Source organism: Pelodiscus sinensis, chromosome 19, assembly GCF_052426305.1.
Source record: "Pelodiscus sinensis isolate ZL-2025 chromosome 19, ASM5242630v1, whole genome shotgun sequence".
Classification (NCBI taxonomy): domain Eukaryota; kingdom Metazoa; phylum Chordata; order Testudines; family Trionychidae; genus Pelodiscus; species Pelodiscus sinensis.
Window position 1 is genome coordinate 135,155 of NC_143070.1, and position 21,503 is coordinate 156,657.

Here is a 21,503-nt window from a genome sequence, read left to right on the forward strand (position 1 = left end):
CTGGGGGCTCAGGGTTCAGACGGGGGGCTGGGTGTTACTCTGGAGGCTAAGGTTAAGACGGGGGGCTGGGTGTTACTCTGGGGCTCAGGGTTCAGACAGGAGGCTGGGTGTTACTCTGGGAGCTCAGGGTTCAGACGGGGAGGCTGGGTGTTACTCTGGGGGCTCAGGGTTCAGACGGGGGGCTGGGTGTTACTCTGGAGGCTAAGGTTAAGACGGGGGGCTGGGTGTTACTCTGGGGCTCAGGGTTCAGACAGGAGGCTGGGTGTTACTCTGGGGGCCCAGGGTTCAGACGGGGAGGCTGGGTGTTACTCTGGGGGCTCAGGGTTCAGACAGGAGGCTGGGTGTTACTCTGGGGGCTCAGGGTTCAGACGGGGAGGCTGGGTGTTACTCTGGGAGCTCAGGGTTCAGACAGGAGGCTGGGTGTTACTCTGGGGGCTCAGGGTTCAGACAGGAGGCTGGCTGTTACTCTGGGGGCTCAGTGTTCAGATGGAAAAGCTGGGTGTTACTCTGGGGCTCAGAGTTCAGACAGGAGGCTGGGTGTTACTCTGGGGGCTAAGGTTCAGATGGAGGGCTGGGTGTTACTCTGGGAGCTCAGGGTTCAGATGAGGGGCTGGGTGTTACTCTGGGGGCTCAGGGTTCAGACAGGAGGCTGGGTGTTACTCTGGGGGCTCAGGGTTCAGACAGGAGGCTAGGTGTTACTCTGGGGGCTCAGGGTTCAGACAGGGGGCTGGGTGTTACTCTGGGGGCTCAGGGTTCAGACGGGGAGGCTGGGTGTTACTCTGGGGGCTCAGGGTTCAGACAGGGAGGCTGGGTGTTACTCTGGGGGCTCAGGGTTCAGACAGGGAGGCTGGGTGTTACTCTGGGGGCTCAGGGTTCAGACGGGCGGCTGGGTATTACTCTGGGGGCTAAGGTTCAGACGGGGGGGCTGGGTGTTACTCTGGGGGCTCAGGGTTCAGAGGGGAGACTGGGTGTTACTCTGGGGGTCAGGATTCAGACAGGAGGCTGGGTGTTACTCTGGATGCTCAGGGTACAGACAGGAGGCTGGGAGTTACTCTGGGGGTCAGGGTTCAGACGGAGGGCTGGGTGTTACTCTGGGGGCTCAGGGTTCAGACAGGGAGGCTGGGTGTTACTCTGGGGGCTCAGGGTTCAGACGGGCGGCTGGGTATTACTCTGGGGGCTAAGGTTCAGACGGGGGGGCTGGGTGTTACTCTGGGGGCTCAGGGTTCAGAGGGGAGACTGGGTGTTACTCTGGGGGTCAGGATTCAGACAGGAGGCTGGGTGTTACTCTGGATGCTCAGGGTACAGACAGGAGGCAGGGTATTACTCTGCGGGCTCAGGGTTCAGACAGGAGGCTGGGTGTTAATCTGGCGGCTCAGGGTTCAGACGGGGAGGCTGGGTGTTACTCTGAGGCTCAGGGTACAGACAGGAGGCTGGGTGTTACTCTAGGGGCTCAGGGTTCAGATGGGGAGGCAGGGTATTACTCTGGGGGTCAGGGTTCAGATGGGGAGGCAGGGTATTACTCTGCGGGCTCAGGGTTCAGACGGGGAGGCTGGGTGTTACTCTAGGGGCTCAGGGTTCAGATGGGGAGGCAGGGTATTACTCTGGGGGTCAGGGTTCACACAGGGAGGCAGGGTATTACTCTGGGGGCTCAGGGTTCAGACGGGGAGGCTGGGTGTTACTCTGGGGGCTCCGGGTTCAGACAGGAGACTGGGTGTTACTCCGGGGGCTCAGGGTTCAGACAGGAGGCTGGGTGTTACTCTGGAGGCTCAGGGTTCAGACAGGAGGCTGGGTGTTACTCTGGGGACTCAGGGTTCAGACGGGGAGGCTGGGTGTTACTCTGAGGCTCAGGGTACAGACAGGAGGCTGGGTGTTACTCTGGGGGCTCAGGGTTCAGACGGGCGGCTGGGTATTACTCTGGGGGCTAAGGTTAAGACGGGGGGCTGGGTGTTACTCTGGGGCTCAGGGTTCAGAAAGGAGGCTGGGTGTTACTCTGGGGGCTCAGGGTTTAGACGGGGAGGCTGGGTGTTCCTCTGGAGGCTAAGGTTCAGATGGGGAGGCTGGGTGTTACTCTGGGGGCTCAGGGTTCAGACGGGGGGCTGAATATTACTCTGGGGCTCAGGGTTCAGACAGGAGGCTGGTTGTTACTCTGGGGGTCAGGGTTCAGACGGGTAGGCTGCGTGTTACTCTGGGGGCTCAAGGTTCAGCCGAGAGGCTGGGTGTTGCTCTGGGGGCTCACGGTGCAGATGGGGGTTGAGTGTTACTCTGGGGGCTCAGGGTTCAGACAGGAGGCTGGGTGTTACTCTGGGGGTCAGGATTCAGACGGGAGGCTGGGTGTTACTCTGAGGCTCAGGGTTCAGACGGGAGGCTTGGTGTTACTCTGGGGCTCAGGGTTCAGACGGGAGGCTGGGTGTTACTCTGGGGCTCAGGGTTCAAACGGGAGGCTGGGTGTTACTCTGGGGCTCAGGGTTCAGACAGGAGGCTGGGAGTTACTCTGGGGGCTCAGGGTTCATACGGGGATGCTGGGTGTTACTCTGGTGGCTCAGAGTTCGGACGCGGGGCTGGGTGTTACACTGGGGGCTCACGGTTCAGACAGGAGGCTGGGTGTTAGTCTGGTGGCTCAGGGTTCAGACAGGGAGGCTGGGTGTTACTCTGAGGCTCAGGGTACAGACAGGAGGCTGGGTGTTACTCTCGGGGCTCAGGGTTCAGACAGGAGGCTGGTTGTTACTCTGGGGGTCAGGGTTCAGACGGGTAGGCTGCGTGTTACTCTGGGGGCTCAAGGTTCAGCCGAGAGGCTGGGTGTTGCTCTGGGGGCTCACGGTGCAGATGGGGGTTGAGTGTTACTCTGGGGGCTCAGGGTTCAGACAGGAGGCTGGGTGTTACTCTGGGGGTCAGGATTCAGACGGGGGGCTGGATGTTACTCTGGGGCTCAGGGTTCAGACGGGAGGCTGGGTGTTACTCTGGGGCTCAGAATTCAGACGGGAGGCTGGGTGTTACTCTGGGGCTCAGGGTTCAGACGGGAGGCTGGGTGTTACTCTGGGGCTCAGGGTTCAAACGGGAGGCTGGGTGTTACTCTGGGGCTCAGGGTTCAGACAGGAGGCTGGGAGTTACTCTGGGGGCTCAGGGTTCATACGGGGATGCTGGGTGTTACTCTGGTGGCTCAGAGTTCGGACGCGGGGCTGGGTGTTACACTGGGGGCTCACGGTTCAGACAGGAGGCTGGGTGTTAGTCTGGTGGCTCAGGGTTCAGACGGGGAGGCTGCGTGTTACTCTGAGGCTCAGGGTACAGACAGGAGGCTGGGTGTTACTCTCGGGGCTCAGGGTTCAGACGGGGATGCAGGGTATTACTCTGGGGGTCAGGGTTCAGACAGGGAGGCAGGGTATTACTCTGGGAGCTCAGGGTTCAGACGGGGAGGCTGGGTGTTACTGTAGGGGCTCAGGGTTCAGACGGGGAGGCAGGGTATTACTCTGGGGGGCAGGGTTCAGACAGGGAGGCTGGGTGTTACTCTGGGGGCTCAGGGTTCAGAGAGGGGGCTGGGTGTTACTCTGGGGCTCAAGGTTCAGACGGGTAGGCTGGGTGTTACTCTAGGGCTCAAGGTTCAGACTGGGATGCTGGGTGTTACTCTGGGGGTCAGGGTTCAGACGGGGATGCTGGGTGTTACTCTGGCGGCTCAGGGTTCAGACGGGGATGCTGGGTGTTACTCTGGGGGCTCAGGGTTCAGACGTGGGGCTGGGTGTTACTCTGGGGGCTCAGGGTTCAGACGGGGGGGCTGGGTGTTACTCTGGGGGCTCAGGGTTCAGACAGGAGGCTGGGTGTTACTCTGGGTGCTCAGGGTTCAGACAGGGGGCTGGGTGTTACTCTGGGGGCTCAGGGTTCAGACAGGAGGCTGGGTGTTACTCTGGGGGCTCAGGGTTCAGACGGGGGGCTGGGTGTTACTCTGGGGGCTCAGGGTTCAGACAGGAGGCTGGGTGTTACTCTGGGGGCTCAGGGTTCAGACAGGAGGCTGGGTGTTACTCTGGGGGCTCAGGGTTCAGACTGGGGGCTGGGTGTTACTCTGGGGGCTCAGGGTTCAGACAGGAGGCTGGGTGTTACTCTGGGGGCTCAGGGTTCAGACTGGGGGCTGGGTGTTACTCTGGGAGCTCAGGGTTCAGACAGGAGGCTGGGTGTTACTCTGACATGCGCATAGGGTAAACACGGGCTCATGGAGAACTGGGAGGTTGTGGATCGGCAGGCTGAACAGGCGCAGGCTGGGGTCAGTGCTGTGGTGCACCAGGGCTACGTCTACACTGGCCCCTTTTCCGGAAGGGGCATGTTAATTTCAGAGATCGCAATAGGGAAATCCGCGGGGGATTTAAATATCTCCCGCGGCATTTAAATAAAAATGTCCGCCGCCTTTTTCTGGCTTTTAGAAAAGCCGGAAATGAGCGTCTATACTGGCCCCGATCCTCCGGAAAAAGCGCCCTTTTCCGGAGGATCTTATTCCTACTTCAAAGTAGGAATAAGATGTCTACACTGGCCCCGATCCTCCGGGAAAAGCGCCCTTTTCCGGAGGATCTTATTCCTACTTCAAAGTAGGAATAAGATGTCTACACTGGCCCCGATCCTCCGGGAAAAGCGCCCTTTTCCGGAGGATCTTATTCCTACTTCAAAGTAGGAATAAGATCCTCCGGAAAAGGGCGCTTTTTCCGGAGGATCGGGGCCAGTGTCGACGCTCTTTTCCGGCTTTTCTAAAAGCCGGAAAAAAGCGGCGGACATTTTTATTTAAATGCCGCGGGGGATATTTAAATCCCCCGCGGATTTCCCTATTGCGATCTCTGAAATTAACATGCCCTTCCGGAAAAGGGGCCAGTGTAGACGTAGCCCAGGAGTGCTCTGTGGGCAAGTGCAGCGGATCTCCAGGCACAGGGTTTGGGGTGCTGAGGCCCTGGGGTAACGTGACTCCTGAGGAGCTGTGGGTGAGCAAGGAGGGAGATGGGGTACACATGATGAATGTGGAGGGGAGGAGGACAGATGGGTGCCCATGCTGCCATCCAGGGGTGCTGAAGCCAGCCTCCCACCCTTTAGCTCCGTCACCCATTACTCCCTGCCCCCACCACCTTGTTGGGTTTCACGGCCCGCTGTAGGTTCTCAATCCACTTGTCGCGCTCAGCAGCTGAGCGGCAGGCAAAGCATTTGGTGCCGGATGCCGTGGTGACCTGAAAAGGAGAGAATGGGGAGTGGTTGAGCAGGGCCACAAGTCCCTTCTGCATTCCCTGTCGAAGTGCCCAGCCATAAACCCCACTCCTCTTCAACCACCAGCTCCTACCCCCTCCCAGAGCCAGAACAGAACACAGGCATCCTGGCTCCTAGCCCCCTGCTCTGACCCACCAGCCCCCACTCCCCTCCCAGAGACGGGAGAGACCCCAGGAGTTCTGGCTCCTAGCCCCCTGCTCTGACCCACCAGCCCCCACTCCCCTCCCAGAGACAGGAGAGAGCCCAGGAGTCCTGGCTCCTAGCCCCCTGCTCTGACCCATCAGCCCCCACTCCCCTCCCAGAGACAGGAGAGACCCCAGGAGTCCTGGCTGCTAGCCCCCTGCTCTGACCCACCTGCCCCCACTCCCCTCCCAGAGACAGGAGAGATCCCAGGAGTCCTGGCTCCTAGCCCCTTGCTCTGACCCACCAGCCCCCACTCCCCTCCCAGAGACAGGAGAGACCCCAGGAGTCCTGGCTCCTAGCCCCCTGCTCTGACCCACCAGCCCCCACTCCCCTCCCAGAGACAGGAGAGGGCCCAGGAGTCCTGGCTCCTAGCCCCCTGCTCTGACCCACCAGCCCCCACTCCCCTCCCAGAGACAGGAGAGAGCCCAGGAGTCCTGGCTCCTAGCCCCCTGCTCTGACCCACCAGCCCCCACTCCCCTCCCAGAGACGGGAGAGAGCCCAGGAGTCCTGGCTCCTAGCCCCCTGCTCTGACCCACCAGCCCCCACTCCCCTCCCAGAGACAGGAGAGAGCCCAGGAGTCCTGGCTGCTAGCCCCCTGCTCTGACCCATCAGCCCCCACTCCCCTCCCAGAGACAGGAGAGACCCCAGGAGTCCTGGCTGCTAGCCCCCTGCTCTGACCCACCAGCCCCCACTCCCCTCCCAGAGACAGGAGAGATCCCAGGAGTCCTGGCTCCTAGCCCCCTGCTCTGACCCACCAGCCCCCACTCCCCTCCCAGAGACAGGAGAGAGCCCAGGAGTCCTGGCTCCTAGCCCCCTGCTCTGACCCACCAGCCCCCACTCCCCTCCCAGAGACAGGAGAGAGCCCATGAGTCCTGGCTCCTAGCCCCCTGCTCTGACCCACCAGCCCCCACTCCCTTCCCAGAGACAGGAGAGAGCCCAGGAGTCCTGCTCCGACCCACCAGCCTCACTCCCAGAGCTGAGACAGATCCAGCGTCCAGGCTCCCAGCGCCTTGCCCTCCCGCCCCACACCAGTGCTAAGGCTGGGCACCTCGAAGCAGAACTCCTGGCCCAGGATGCTGCTATGCACGGGTTTGATGACAGAGTCCTCGTCCAGGTTGAGCTCCAGGGCCTCTGCAGCGCTGCTGGGACTGAGCAGTGACTCATGGGAGTGCGACTCCTTGAAGCTCTGCATGAGGCGGGCTCTGCAGGGGAGGGCAGCGGTGAGAGGGGAGCTGGCGGCCGGGGCTCGTGCCATTGGAGTGAGTCCCGTGCAGGGGGGCAAACACAGTGAATCCGGTGCCATGACACAAGCATGGGACAGGGAAAGGGAGGGAGGGGAAGACGACTGAGACATGGGCTCTGGAGCTGCTAAGGAGAGCGTGTGGGCAGCCAAGCTCGGGGGTCCTCTACTTCCCGGGGCGTGAGCAGAACATGCCAGACTGTGGCCATGGCATTGGTGAGACCACACAGACAGCTGGTGCCCGGGGCGGGGGTACCTGGGGGTTCAGCCTCGGGCCATGGGAGGGGCCCCCAGAGACAATTCTGCACTGCCAGGGGGGCTGGACCGCAGAACAAGAGAGAGAAAGAAAGCAAGAGTAAGAGACACACACTGGTTCCCTGAGTGGGAGGGGCCCCACAGGGTCACTGGGTGTCACCCAGAGGCTGTGACCCCAGGGAGATCCCATGGCATTTTCATACACATCACAGCAGGGCTGGGGGGCCAGCCCCATTACTCCCTTCCAGAGCAATCAACTGAGGCACAGAGAGGGAAGGGATTTAACCCCCAAATCATACTAGTCTCTGGCAAAAGCCAAGGAGAGAACCCAGGAGACCTGGCTCCCAGCTCCGCCCCCACCTACTAGAACCCAACCCCCTCCCCTCCAGATCCTCCAAGCCAGGGAGAGAACCCAGGAGTCCTGGCTCCCTACCCACCTACTAGAACCCAACGCCCCTCCCAATCCTGCGAGCCAGGGAGAGAACCCAGGAGTTCGGGCTCCCCGCCCCTGTGGATACCACATGCTGGCGAGGACACACAAGGCAGCCCCCAGCTGGCGCAGGTGAGCAGCCGCCCCCAGCAGGTTATTTTTAGCCCCCAGGCTGCGTAAGCAGAGAGGCCCCTGCGTCTCCGGGAGGCAGCGACTCAGAGCTCGGCTGGGCTTGGCTCTGCCGTCATTGGAGTGGAGTGGGGGCGGGCGTCGCTAAAAATACTCACCCAGCCAGGCAGGGACAAGCCGGCAGTGGGCCTGGGGTGCCAGGAAGAGCAGGGGGCCCGGGGTGATCCCTTGCAGGGCACAGGAAAGGGACGGAGCCCAGCTGGAAGTGGGGCAGGCACAAAGAGGGGGAAGCCTAGGCAGGGTGGGGAGGCAGGTGTGCAAGGAAGGAGATGCCCAGGCTGGGGCAGAGGAGCCAGAGACATTGGAAATGGGGAAACCCAGGCTGGGGGAGCAAGAGATACAAGGGGGGGAAGGGCACCTGAGGACACTGTGGGAGAGCCAGGCTGGGGACAACAGGAGAAAGGAGAAAGGCGGGGGAGATTTCAAGACAGCTTCCCCCCACATGGCTGGGTCTGCAAAGGGGGGCAGATCATAAACCCACCCCATGCCTGCATTCAGCCTCCACCCACATGCCTGCCCCTCCTATACAGAGAGCCTGCACAGTCTACAGACCATGAGATGCAGCCACCTCTGGCCGGGGGCAATGGAACTCTAGAAATGGCAGAGTGAGAGAGGAGACAGGCAGGAGAAACTTGCACCCAGCAAATTCCCTGGCAAGGCTCCCGGGCCCTGGTGGGTTTCCTTCCCTCCTTGGAGCACAGCACCCCCTACCAATGCTCATCAGTGCGCACCCTACACCCCGACCCCCCTTCCCTTTTGGGGCACACTGGGATAGGACCATCTAGGATCACCCAGCCCCCCTTCCCCCAGTGATGTCTGCTCCCTGGCATCACACAGGCCAGACACCTATCCCAGAACAGTGCTCCCAGGCAATAAGCATGTGCACACGCACTGGGGCCACATCACAGCCACACACTGACATGCACATGAACCGGGGCCCCTGGGCCACCCAGGACGCTCCAGGCTGTGCCAGGCTCCGGCACCCAGAGAGCAGAATGGACGAGTCAGGCCAGAGCTGGGATCTGTGCCAAGCCGGATCCGGCTCCTGCTCCCGGCTCCCACCCACCATCTCCGGCTATAAACAGCTCCCGGCACCCAGCAGCACCACTTCCGCCTCCCAGCCCTCTTCCCCAGCTGGTTGTGCCCCACCCCCCCCCAGCTCCCCAAGCCCCCACTCTCATCCTGGCTGCCTCCCACATCCCCACACATGCCCCAACTGCTTCCCATGCCCCCACTCCTGCACCTCCCACTACCTCCCACTCCCCCACTCCTGCCGTAGCTCTCTCCTGCACCCCCACTCCCTCATCCCCACTGCTTCCTGCACCCTCATTCCCACCCCAGCTGCCTCCAGTACCTGCACTCCCACACCCCGACTCCTGCCGTAGCTCTCTCCTGCACCCCCACTCCCTCATCCCCCGTTTCCTGCACCCTCATTCCCACCCCAGCTGCCTCCCGTACCTGCACTCCCACACCCCCATTCCTGCTGTAGCTCTCTACTGCACCCCCACTCCCTCATCCCCCGTTTCCTGCACCCTCATTCCCACCCCAGCTGCCTCCCGTACCTGCACTCCCACACCTCCACTCCTGCCGTAGCTCTCTCCTGCACCCCCACTCCCTCATCCCCCGTTTCCTGCACCCTCATTCCCACCCCAGCTGCCTCCCGTACCTGCACTCCCACACCCCCACTCCTGCCGTAGCTCTCTCCTGAGTCCTCCACTCCTGCATTCTCCACTGCCTCCTTCACCCGCATTCCCACCCCAGCTGCCTCCCATGCCTCCACTCCCACACCCCCACTCCTGCCACAGCTCTCTCCTGAGTCCTCCACTCCTGCATTCTCCACTGCCTCCTTCACCCGCATTCCCACCCCAGCTGCCTCCCATGCCTCCACTCCCACACCCCCACTCCTGCCGTAGCTCTCTCCTGAGTCCTCCACTCCTGCATTCTCCACTGCCTCCTTCACCCGCATTCCCACCCCAGCTGCCTCCCGTACCTGCACTCCCACACCCCCACTCCTGCCGTAGCTCTCTCTTGCACCCCCACTCCCTCATCCCCACTGCTTCCTGCACCCTCATTCCCACCCCAGCTGCCTCCCGTACCTGCACTCCCACACCCCCACTCCTGCCACAGCTCTCTCCTGCAACCCCACTCCCTCATCCCCACTGCTTCCTGCACCCTCATTCCCACCCCAGCTGCCTCCCGTACCTGCACTCCCACACCCCCACTCCTGCCGTAGCTCTCTCCTGCAACCCCACTCCCTCATCCCCACTGCTTCCTGCACCCTCATTCCCACCCCAGCTGCCTCCCGTACCTGCACTCCCACACCCCGACTCCTGCCGTAGCTCTTTCCTGCAACCCCACCCCCTCATCCCCACTGCTTCCTGCACCCTCATTCCCATCCCAGCTGCCTCCCGTACCTGCACTCCCACACCCCCACTCCTGCCGTAGCTCTCTCCTGCACCCCCACTCCCTCATCCCCACTGCTTCCTGAACCCTCATTCCCACCCCAGCTGCCTCCCGTACCTGCACTCCCACACCCCCACTCCTGCCACAGCTCTCTCCTGCAACCCCACTCCCTCATCCCCACTGCTTCCTGCACCCTCATTCCCACCCCAGCTGCCTCCCGTACCTGCACTCCCACATCCCGACTCCTGCCGTAGCTCTCTCCTGCAACCCCACTCCCTCATCCCCACTGCTTCCTGCACCCTCATTCCCACCCCAGCTGCCTCCCGTACCTGCACTCCCACACCCCCACTCCTGCCACAGCTCTCTCCTGAGTCCTCCACTCCTGCATTCTCCACTGCCTCCTTCACCCGCATTCCCACCCCAGCTGCCTCCCATGCCTCCACTCCCACACCCCCACTTCCCCACCCCCACTCCTGTACAACCCCTGCCTCCTGTGCCCCCACTCCTACCACAGCTGTCTCCCTCTCCCCACAGTGCCTCCCACACCTCATTCCTGTTCTGGCTACCTCACACACCCGCACTCCAGCCCCTGGCTGCTTCCCGTACCACCACCCTGCCCCAGATGCCTTCCACGCCCCCACTCACACCCCCCCCCCCCGCTGCCTCCTGTGCCCTTTCTCCTGCTGTCCTCCCCCCACTGCCTCACACTCCCAACCCCCAATTGGCTGCCTTCTGAACTCCAATAGCCCCAGCACTGGCTGCCTCCTGCATTCCAATTGCCAGCCCCACGCTGGATGAGCTCCCCCACTCCCTCTTCCCCGCTGGCTGCCTCCTTCTACCCTCATCCCCCCACTGGCTCTTTCCAAACCCACTTTATCCCTGTTTTCACCGAATGCCCATCCCACACTCCTTTTGACCACCCCCTGGCGCCCTTCCTGCGCGCCCTGTTCCAGTTCAACCGCCTGGCTGCTTCCCCTCATTGCCAATCCCCTTCCTACTCTACACCCCCATCCCTCTCCCTGGTTACCTCCCTCCTGGACCTTCATGGGCTGCCTCCCCACACACCCCATACTCCGGGGTCCCTTTCTACTCTCACCTCAGTTCCCCTCACCTGGCTGCCTCCCCACACCCCTCATCCCCCCGGCTCCCTTTCTACCCCCTCCCCCATTCTCTTCACTGGCTGCCTCCCCACACCCCTCATCCCCCCGGCTCCCTTTCTACCCCCACCCCCATTCTCTTCACTGGCTGCCTCCCTACACTTCTAATACTCCCGGATCCCTTTCTACTCCCACCCTTGTTCCCTTCATTGGCTGCCTCCCCACACCTCTCATCCCCCTGGCTCCCTTTCTGCTCAGCTTCCTTATTCTCATCCCCGCCACCAGCTGCCTCACCTCCTGTATCCCACTCCCCCTGGCCAGCTGCCCCCTCCCCCCAATGCCCACTACCTTCCACTCCTCTTTCCTCCTTGCACACCATCTATCTCTGCATCCTTCCAACCCTTGGGTGTGGCCAGGTCACTGCTCCCACTTCTCTTCCCTCCTCACACTCCTTCCTTCCATAGGCCCAGCTCACCCTGCATGCTCTCCCCAGAACAGCACAGCTCTGGAAGGGATACAAGCAACTCCAGAGAGGTGGCAGGAGGGCAAGACGCAGATTCCTCTTCTGCCAGCCCCAGAGAACAGACTGGAGGGACAGTCCCCAATCGAGGCCAAACCAAAGAGTTATTAACAAAGCCTTGCAGCTGTCTGCCCATCACGCCTGCTACAGATATGCTTGCTGGGTCTGTTAATACAGGAATCTTTTGAGATGCCGCTGCTTCTGGTGTGGGGCAGCTGCTCCCATGAGGAAGAGAGAGATGACCTTACGTGTGCCTGGAGCTGGGGGCCCCAGACTGGGCTTCTGCTTGAAGCTGCAGCGGTGCGTGAGGTGGGATGTGGACTAGGGATGTACAAGTGTAGTGTATTAACTGATTAACCGATAAGCAAAAGCTTATTGGTTAATGCTATAGACTACACGCATTTCCCCCATCTCCTTGCCAGTACATTTTTTAGCAGGCTGGCCGGCAGCCCAGCTCATGCCAGATCTGGGAGCTCAGACCACCCCTCTAGGCAGGGGCTGCAGCCACCCTGCACCACTGCCTCTTTATCAGAGGCAGCAGCACAGAGCGATAGCACAGGTCCACAAGGAGAGCTGGGTTTTAAATTGTCTCCCCTTGCAGACCAGCTCCCAATTGGCACCCTGTGATGCTGCAGTGCAGAGCGGCAGGGGTCTTCTTGGGAGTGAGGCCAGAGCGCACTGACTGCTGGCCCCGCCCCCAGGGACTACAGAATTGTTGGCTAACCGATAATTCATGAGGTTACCTGACTATTCCATTAACCGACATTTAACATCCCTCGTATGGACCGGGGCAGGACTCTCACCTGTCATGGTCGGCACTCCGGAACCGGGGCAGGATCTGGCGGAAGCTGCTGGTCCGGTCCAGTTTGGGCTGGCTCTTTGTCCGTTTGATGGAGCTCTTCAATCGCCGGCTCAGGAAGCCCTGCTGTGAGTGGGGAACAGAGTGAGATGGGGTGGGGAGGGGCTGGGAGCCAGGACTCCTGGGTTCCCTCTGGCTCTGGGAGAGGAATAGGGGCTCGTGGCTTGTGGGGATCTGAGAGCCATGAATGAGGAGTTCTAGCTCCCTCACTGGGAAAGGAATGAGGGCTCCCCGTCTTACCCACTTGACCCCACATCTTCTCAGAGAACAAAGGCACCTTGGTGTATTTAGGAAATTCAGGGTACCTGCACTGGTCCCCTGTTCTGCAGAGCCCAGCATGGCACAACTCAACACAGCAGCTGGCTGGCCAGGGCACGAGGCACACAGGACAGATCAGCAGGAAGAGGGGGAAGGAGCGTGCGTGAGTACGCGCATCTCAGTCCCTCTGTCAGGAGAGTGTGAATCCGGGGGGTGTGAATCTGTGAGTAGAGGTGCCCACATGAACGCAGCTCCACGTGTTCGTGAGCGAGTGACAGAGCATCTCCGTGTGTGTCAGGGCAGGGGAGGTCTCTCACCGAGGGTCGGAATGGGGGTGCCGGGGGTGCATCCATGTTGATGCTGTATTGCTTCCCTGCAGGGACGCTCTTCCTCCGGGAGCGGCTGACGTGATGATCTGAAAACAGGAGATGGGGTTACTATGCAGGGCTCAGAGCTCCACACTGGGTGCCCTGGCCCAGCCAAGACCCTGAAGGGAACCAATAAGAACAGCCATAATGGGTCAGACCAACAGTGTCCTGTCTGCCGACAGTGGCCAATACCAGATGCCCCAGAGGGAGGGAACAGAACCGGTAATCCTCACTTGATCCCTCTCCTGTCACCCACATCCAGAGAAAGAGAGGCTGAGGACACCATTTCTGCCCATCCTGGCTAATAGCCATTGATAGACCTAACCTCCATGAATCTAACTAGCTCTTTTTTGAGCCCTGTTGAAGTCCTAGTCTTCACCACATCCTCTGGCAAGGAGTTGTACAGGTTGACTGTGTGCTGAGTGAGGTCATCTGGTGACCCCTAATTCTTATATTGTGGGAATAAGTAAATAATTTTTCTTTATTCACTTTCTCTGCACCAGTCATGATTTTATAGACCTCTATCATATGCCCTCTTCATCCATTCTTTTCCAAGCTGAAAAGCCCGTCTTTTAAATCTTTCTTCATATGGGACCCGTTTCAAACCCCTCATCATTTTTGTTGCCCTTTTCTCAACCTTGTCCAATGCCAAGAGATCTTTTTTGAGATGAGCCCACTTAGCACTGTGCACAGCTCAAGGAATGGGACATGGGTCTTCTTCCCTGAGGCCATGACAGCTCCCATTCAGCCCCAGGCAGGGCTGTGCTGGCTCAGGGGAGCAGGGAAGGGATGCAGGACCTTGTCCCCTCCGGGGGTACCGGTTCCCATGTGACCCTGATGGGGAGACTGACTGGGAGGCTCAGGATGAGCCCACCCCACCAGGAAAGCCAGGTCCTGGGAGCACACTGCGTGTGACAGCTGGGGGAACAGAGCTTCTGCCAGCATCAAAGGAGGCACCCCCCTCCATCCATATGGGAGTCTGGCAGCCAGTCCTCCTGCACCCCAGGTGCTGGTTCTCTCCCCAACCACGTCTTTCTCACTGCTCTATAGTTGCTCACAGAGCCTCCCTTGCATGAGGACGGCAGAGAGCAGGGAGGATGGAAGACCTGCTCTGGCACTAAACCATGGAAGAAGGTGCAGAAATCTCACAGAATCACAACACGGAGATTGAGACAGCCCAGTGTCCTGACCTCACTCACCCCCAGCACCACATGGACCTCCCCAATGTGCTTGGACACCATCATGCCTCCCAGCCCCCCCAATGCTCTCCCAGAGCCAGGAATGGAACCCCACTGGCCTGATGCCTTCCCCCAATAACCTACTACAGGAACAGATAAAACACCTTGCCCCTGCCCCCTATCATTGGGTCACAACTCTCCTTGCCAGGTGGGTGCCAGGACCATCCCGCCTCCCCACACATGCATTACAAGTTTGAGGGGAATTCAGCTCATTTCTGGACAGGCCAGATATCTTAAACCCCAGGCCAGATCACAAAACCTGTTCCCAGCCATGTCAGCTACTGCAGAGGGGCCAAGCTACTAGCCTCCCCCAGGACTGCATCAGCTCATTAATCCTCAGGCAGAAGAAGGGGGAGATCATTGGGATGTGGGTAAGAGAAGGCAGAATTGCACCCGGATATGTCGGCAGGGTGAGTGTCAGGGCCAGGATATGATCCTCAAGATGGAGGCTAGAACAGCTGGTGTGTAATCCTGGGGTGGGGAGAAAAGAGTTTCTCTGGGTATGTGCTTACGGGGGTGGCTCAGTGGAGTGTTGGGGGTAGGTACCCATGGATGGGGGATCAGAGGTTGTTGGGTGTAGGTACTCATGGGTGGGGGGGATCAGTGGGGTGTTTAGAGTAGGCACTCAGGCCCAGGGTGGCTCTGGGAGGGATGGGGGGGACAACAGTGGGCTCTCTCCTGGCAGGCAGGGCCCTGGGCAGTGCTAGGGGGCTATGCCATGCTTTAGGGAATAGGTAGAGGGTCCTTTTCTCCCAGTCATGCAGACTTGGCAGTCCTCTACAGCTTTACTGAGTGGCTGTTCCCTGGCTGACATGCTCTGCCTCAGAGGTGGCCACACTTGTGGGGGCAGGGGAGTAGCCTCACATGCTGTTAGTAACAGGCCCCTCTCAGGCTGAAAGGGATCAACTGGGAGCCGGGAACACACCGGCTGTGCCAGTTCAATGCAACCTCCCCCGCTCTCAGGGACGCAGGGAGGGGAGGTGGAGCCTCTGGCTCCCCCAGCCCCTCTGCCTTTGCTGTGAAAAGCCCTTGGTTACGGCAGCCCAGCCAGAGCCTGCTCCTCCCACAGTAGGTCTCCATGGAAAACACCCTGCCATTTCCCCTCGGATGCTGTCTCATTAACAGGGAGTGGTAGCAGCACCAGGAGGGGGATGCAGCTGTTCCCCAGCAACTCAACAGCATCCCTCTCCCTCACCCAGTGCTGAGATGCATCTGCTTCTGGGGCATAGGGACGTCACCGTGTAGTTGACTACACAATTAACCGATAAGCCTGGACCAGGGCAGCCCGAGACGCATGCGCAGCCCAGCTATGGCCACTGGCGCGCAGCCCAGGGCCCGCCCCCAGGGCGCACGGCGCATGCGCAGCCCAGTCCAACCCAGCTGTCGCTGCTGACGCACACGCCAGGCCGTGTAGGGCCTCACAGCTGTGGGCAGAAGGGTGCTGCTGGCCGGTGCCGCAGGGATGCAGGCGGGCCGGCGCTGTGGGAGCCGGGCACGCGGCGCCTGATGGCAGCTGTAAGGGATGCCGCACGCCCCTAACAGCTGCCATCAGGCACCCCCCATCGGTTGGTGCCCTGGGCAGCTGCCTGGCTCACCCATGCCTCCGTCCGGCCCTAGCCTGGACTACACACATTTTAAGCCAGCTCCCCATGAGCACCGGATCCCCTGGAGCCATTCTCCTCCCCACACACACTGCTACCTCTGATAGAGAGGCAGCAGCATGGATGGTGAGAGGGGGGTACACGAGAAGCCGGCTTTCCAGCCAGCTGCCCGGCTCACCCATGCCTCCGTCCGGCCCTAGCCTGGACTACACACATTTTAAGCCAGCTCCCCATGAGCACCGGGTCCCCTGGAGCCATTCTCCCCCCCCCACACACTGCTACCTCTGATAGAGAGGCAGCAGCATGGATGGTGAGAGGGGGGTACACAAGAAGCCGGCTTTCCAGCCAGCTGCCCGGCTCACCCATGCCTCCGTCCGGCCCTAGCCTGGACTACACACATTTTAAGCCAGCTCCCCATGAGCACCGGGTCCCCTGGAGATTCTCCTCCCCCCACACACTGCTACCTCTGATAGAGAGGCAGCAGCATGGATGGTGAGAGGGGGGTACACGAGAAGTCGTCTTTCCAGCCAGCTGCCCGCACCTATGGGCTCCAATGGAGCTGCTTGTCTCCCTTGCTCTGCTGCCTGTTCGAGGGAAGGGGCAGACGAGAACCAATATGCGCATGGAGCTGGCCCCGCACAGACCAGCTCTGTGGAACTACCTGCTCCCTCTTGCTGCCTCCCACAGAGGTAGTGGAGGGGGAGGGCGGGCAGGATCCAGTGCTTGGCAGAAGTGCAAGGGAAGAGGGCAGGGAAGGCTGCTGCAGAGCAGCCTCTGTCTGTGGTGGGCTTGGGCTCCCCGCAGACAGAGGCTGCTGCCACCCTGATACACAGGCAGCACGGGGTGACAGGGGGCTCCCCGGGAGCGCACTGGCTGTTGGCCACACCCCCGGGGACTATCGAATAATTGTGTAACTGCTACATTTTGATGTGGTTACATGGTTATTAAATTAATCACTATCTAACATCCCTACTGTGGCCATTCATACCGGGATGCCTTGCCCAGTGCTGAGATGCAGGCCCCTCTGGGGTGGGGCACAGGGGCTGCTCATAAACAGATTCCCTGCCTGGTGCTGAGACGCAGCCATGTCTAGGATGGGGCACAGGTGATTTGGTTAGGATGCTGGGGGATATCAGAGCATAAGAGGCACCCAACAGGTTCCTTAGATGCCCTTATCACTAGAGATGGGTTTTGCCCATCACCTGGATCCTGCAAGACACCGAATTCCCCAAGGCAGGGACACATCAGCAATGACAGCATCCAGGCTGGGGGACAAGGTACTCATACCAGACACAAACCTAGGACTGTGGAGCACTAGGCAGCACCCAGCTCTGCCACACACTTTTCTTGTGACCCTGAGTTAGTCCTTTAGCCTCAGTCACACTGTGACACACGTGGAATGGCCCTCCCTGCCAACATGGGGGTGTCGGGATACATCCAATCCAGACTGCAAGCTGCTCTGGGGCAGAGGGCAGATCATGCCCCGAGACACAGAGATAGGGTGCCATGTCTGGCAGAGAACCCAGGAGTCCTGACTCCTAGGTGCTCATTACCCCAGCTCTGCCTGACTTTGGTTTGGTTTCAATGTCTCCCGTGCTCAGGACAGCTGTCCCTCCGCCTACCACCTGAGGACTGAGACCCTTGCTGTGTGCGTGGCTAGCATCTCCCCACCATCTAATACTTGGTTCCTAGGGCCCTGTCAGGCTCCATGTGCAGTGGCCAGCACTGGCCACCCACCCCGTTGGGGCAGAATCCTGCCAGGACTTGCCTGCGTCCTACTTTCCCTGCTCAGTGACTCATGCAAGCAATTGATCCCAGCACAGAGCACGGCGGCTGCTGACATGGGGTCACCAACGCATACACATTCCTCATGCCTCACTCGCCTCAAACCTGAAGCCCCGAGAGCCCTTTGTAGCCATCAAATGCTGCAGAGCTTTTGTATCTGCCTCTTAAAATAGACTAAAAAGGTAGGGGGAGGATGTGGAATGGGATTGAGGGGCATGGGCATGGCTTAGACATCAGGGGCAGGCTGCAGGTCTGGATTCAGAGATGTGGGCAGACTGGATGGAGTCCAGGCTGGGACAGCGGGGGGCTGGGGGTCAGGACTGAGGGATGTGAGCAGAGTGGAGGTGGTCCAGGCTGGGCCTAGGGATGTTAAATATCGGTTAATTGAATAGTAGAGTAACCTCATGAATTCTTATCAGTTACATGACTATTCTATAGTTCCGGGGGAGGGGCCTGCAGCCAGTGCACTCTGGCCCCGCTCCTGGGGAGCCCCCTGCCACTCCACAGTGCTGTCTCTCTATTGGAGGTAGCAGCGTGGGTGCCAGGCAGGAGCTGGTCCATGAGGGGAGCCAGTTTAAAAACCAGCTCCACTCGTGGACTGGCTGCCTGTTGCGCTGCATTGCTGCCTCTGGTATAAAGGCAGCAGCGTGGGGTGGCAGCAGCCCTTGTCCAGGATGGGGCTCCAAGCTCCCGGACACGGTGCAAGCCAGAACTGAGCCAGGCTGCCTGCCTCCTAGTGCACTTTAAATGCAGAACCACAGCAGAGGTAGGTCCCAGACCAATTGCAAGGCAGGACTGAGTCAGACTGCTGGCCAGCCTGCTAAAATATTTCCTGGCAAAGAGGGCGGGGGGGGGGGGGGAATGCATGTAGTCTATATTAACCGATAAGCTTTTGCTTATCGGTTAATCAACTACACTCTTACATGGTTAGCTCGGGCAGCAGAGGGCTGTGGGTCAGAACTGGACATGGGCAGATCAAGGGGATGTAAGTCTGGGACAATGGGGGGCTGTGAGTCAGGACTGAGGGACGTAGGCAGAGCAGGGGAGACCTAGGCTGGGACAGCGGGGGGCTATGGGTTGGGACTGAGGGATGCCAGCAGGGCGGATGGGGTCCAGGCTGGGACAGCAGGGCGGGCTGGGTGTAGGGACTGAGGGACATGGGCAGAGCAGAAGGTCCCAGGCAGGGGGCTGTGGGTCAGGACTGAGTTACAGAGGCAGAGAGGAGGGGGCCCAGGATGGGACTGCGAGGGGCTGAGAGTCAGGACTGAGGGATGTACACAAAGAAGAGGGGGTCCTGGCTGGGACTGTGGGGGGCTTTGGGTCAGGACTAAGGGATATGGGCAGAGCAGAGGGGGGCCAGCTGGGAGAGAGGGGGGTTGTGGGTCAGGACTGAGGGATGTGGGCACAGTGGAAAAGGTCTAGCTGGGAGAGTGGGGGTGTTGTGGGTCAGGATTGAGGGATGTGGGCAGAGAGGAAGGAGCCCAGTCTGGAACAGTGTGGGGCTGTGGGTTTGGACTGAGGGACGTGGACAGAGGGGGAACCCCTGGTCAGGACTGTGGGAAAGAGCTGGCACATATCCCTGGGTAGCAGAATATAAAGCTAACTCAACAATGTTCTTTCGTAAGCATGTTTTCCTCATGCTCCCTGACCTTAGAGAGTCACAGGGTGGGGGGCTAGCCCCCCACTCTTTACTAGGTCAGTATTCTGGGAGGGAGCTCAGCCGCACCAGAGCGTGTCAGTTAGGAAGCGGCCCTGACAGAGTGACAGGCGATTGATGGACAAGTAGGCAGGGAGGCTGCAGGGAGCATGTGAATGAGAACCAAAGGGAAACAATTAGTGTCAAAGAGACACTAGCTCCAGTTAACCCTTCACTTCCCCCAACACTACCACAGAGGACAATCCTGCCTCCAGGGGCCAAAATCCCTCAGCATCCATTCCCAGAGATGGCTCACTCTCTGCCTATCCCAGGACAGATGCCCCAGCCACTCCTCCAAACACACCATCCATACCAATCTGTCCCCTGACTGTCCATCATCCCTAAGTAATAAATGTCTGTCCATTGCCGTACTTCCTGTACCTCATACATACACACCTAAGATCTCATCCCTCTAAAACATCTCTCCATCCCTGTATGCACCATTCTATCCATTCAACAGTGTGTATCCCCATGCACAGCTCTCCATCCATCACCATGCACACTCACAACCACCTCTCCCTGTATGCACCATTCTATCCATTCAACAGTGTGTATCCCCATGCACAGCTCTCCATCCATCACCATGCACACTCACAACCACCTCTCCCTGTATGCACCATTCTATCCATTCAACAGTGTGTATCCCCATGCACAGTTCTCCATCCATCACCATGCACACTCACAACCACCTCTTCCTGTAGGCATAGTTCTATCCATTCGTCTCTCCAACACTGCCTGGCTCCATTCATGTCCCTCCATCCATCACCACACATACTCTCTCACACACATCTGCCCCTGAATTTTAACTGTTCATCTCCATACATCTCCTCCAACACTGTCTATCCCTATGCACACCCCTCCATCCATCACCATGCACACTCACAACCACCTCTCCCTGTACGCACAGTTCTATCCATTCATCCTTCCAACACCACCTGTCTCCTTCACGGTCCTCCATCCAACACCCCACAGACTTCTTCACACACACCTACCCCTGCGTTTTAACCATTCATCCCTTAATACTCCTCCAGCACCACCTGTCCTCATGCACTATCTTCCATCCATCATCACACACACACACACACACACACACATATCTACTTTTCTGTTATATCTCTGTACGCTTCTCCACCACCATTATCCCCATGCATAGTCTTCCATCGATCACCATACACCCCTTCACACACGTAATTTCTCTCCTTGTATCTATTCTTCCTTGTCCACCCGTCTCCATGCACAGCCCACCATGCATCACCACACACGCTCCTTCACATCCATTTACCTCTTCCTGTATGCACTGTGCTATCCACTCAGCCCTTCAACACAATCTATCCGCATGCACACTCCTCCATTCATCAACACACACTTTACCTCTCCTTGTATGCATCATTTTTTGTATATAGTATTTTCACTCTGGGGGCACCTAGCATTGGCTATTGTCAGAAGATGGGATACTGAACTAGATGGACCTTTGGTCTGACCCAGTATGGCCATTTTTATGTTCACCATTCTATCCGTTCATCCCTGTAAACCTGCCCAACACAATAAATCTCCATGCATACTCATTCACACACATCTACCCCTGCATTTTAACCATTCATCCCTGTACACCCCTCCAGCACTGTCTGCCTCCATGCACAGCTCTCCACTATCACTCTCCTTCACACCCATCTACCTCTCCCATCAAACACAGCCAACTTCCCATCTCTCACCACCTTACACACCCATCCATACATCTTTCTGCTTCTGGGTTCACCCTTCTATCCATCCATCCTAAACCACACATCTATATCCAGCCATACCTTCTGCCACCCCTCCCTGCATCAACCTACACAGTCCTCCAGACCCTCCACGACCACCATCCTTCCCCACTGTCCGGTCACCCCAGCCACAGTGTCATTTGACCCTTCTGCCCCATTACACACAGGTCTGATCCATCCATGTGAAGCCAGGAGCAGGATAGGGAGATGGGGGGGGGGATCCTTTCCAGCCTAGAGCCTTGCTCTCCCTCCAGACCCCCAGCATTCCTTTGCTCTGTCACCACATCCAGTCCACCCTAAACTGCATCCTGCCCCCTGCCCAAGCAGAGCTAGGCTTCCCACAGCCTCAGAATAAGTCAAGCATGATAAGGTAAAACCTGTTCACTCATGCA

The 21,503-nt window shown here is 59.2% G+C and overlaps 1 protein-coding gene across 8 annotated transcripts in view; it reads right to left on the reverse strand.

The window, feature by feature from the left end:
* Positions 1 to 21,503, reverse strand: part of SYNGAP1 (synaptic Ras GTPase activating protein 1) — a 104,685-nt gene that overhangs the window by 37,105 nt on the left and 46,077 nt on the right. For 6 of the 8 annotated variants that reach the window (XR_012898971.2, XM_075915660.2, XM_075915655.2 and 3 more), the window contains 4 exons: positions 12,981 to 13,078; positions 12,350 to 12,471; positions 6,461 to 6,614; positions 5,094 to 5,192 (listed from right to left, as the gene is read on the reverse strand). Coding sequence is in view for 7 of the 8 variants with exons in the window: in XM_075915660.2 (XP_075771775.1) it covers positions 5,094 to 5,192; positions 6,461 to 6,614; positions 12,350 to 12,471; positions 12,981 to 13,078 (473 nt within the window). In the remaining variant the exon portion in view is untranslated. The remainder of the gene's footprint in view (positions 1 to 5,093; positions 5,193 to 6,460; positions 6,615 to 12,349; positions 12,472 to 12,980; positions 13,079 to 21,503) is intronic. The other 2 variants (XM_075915656.2, XM_075915663.2) reach the window with 1 other exon arrangement.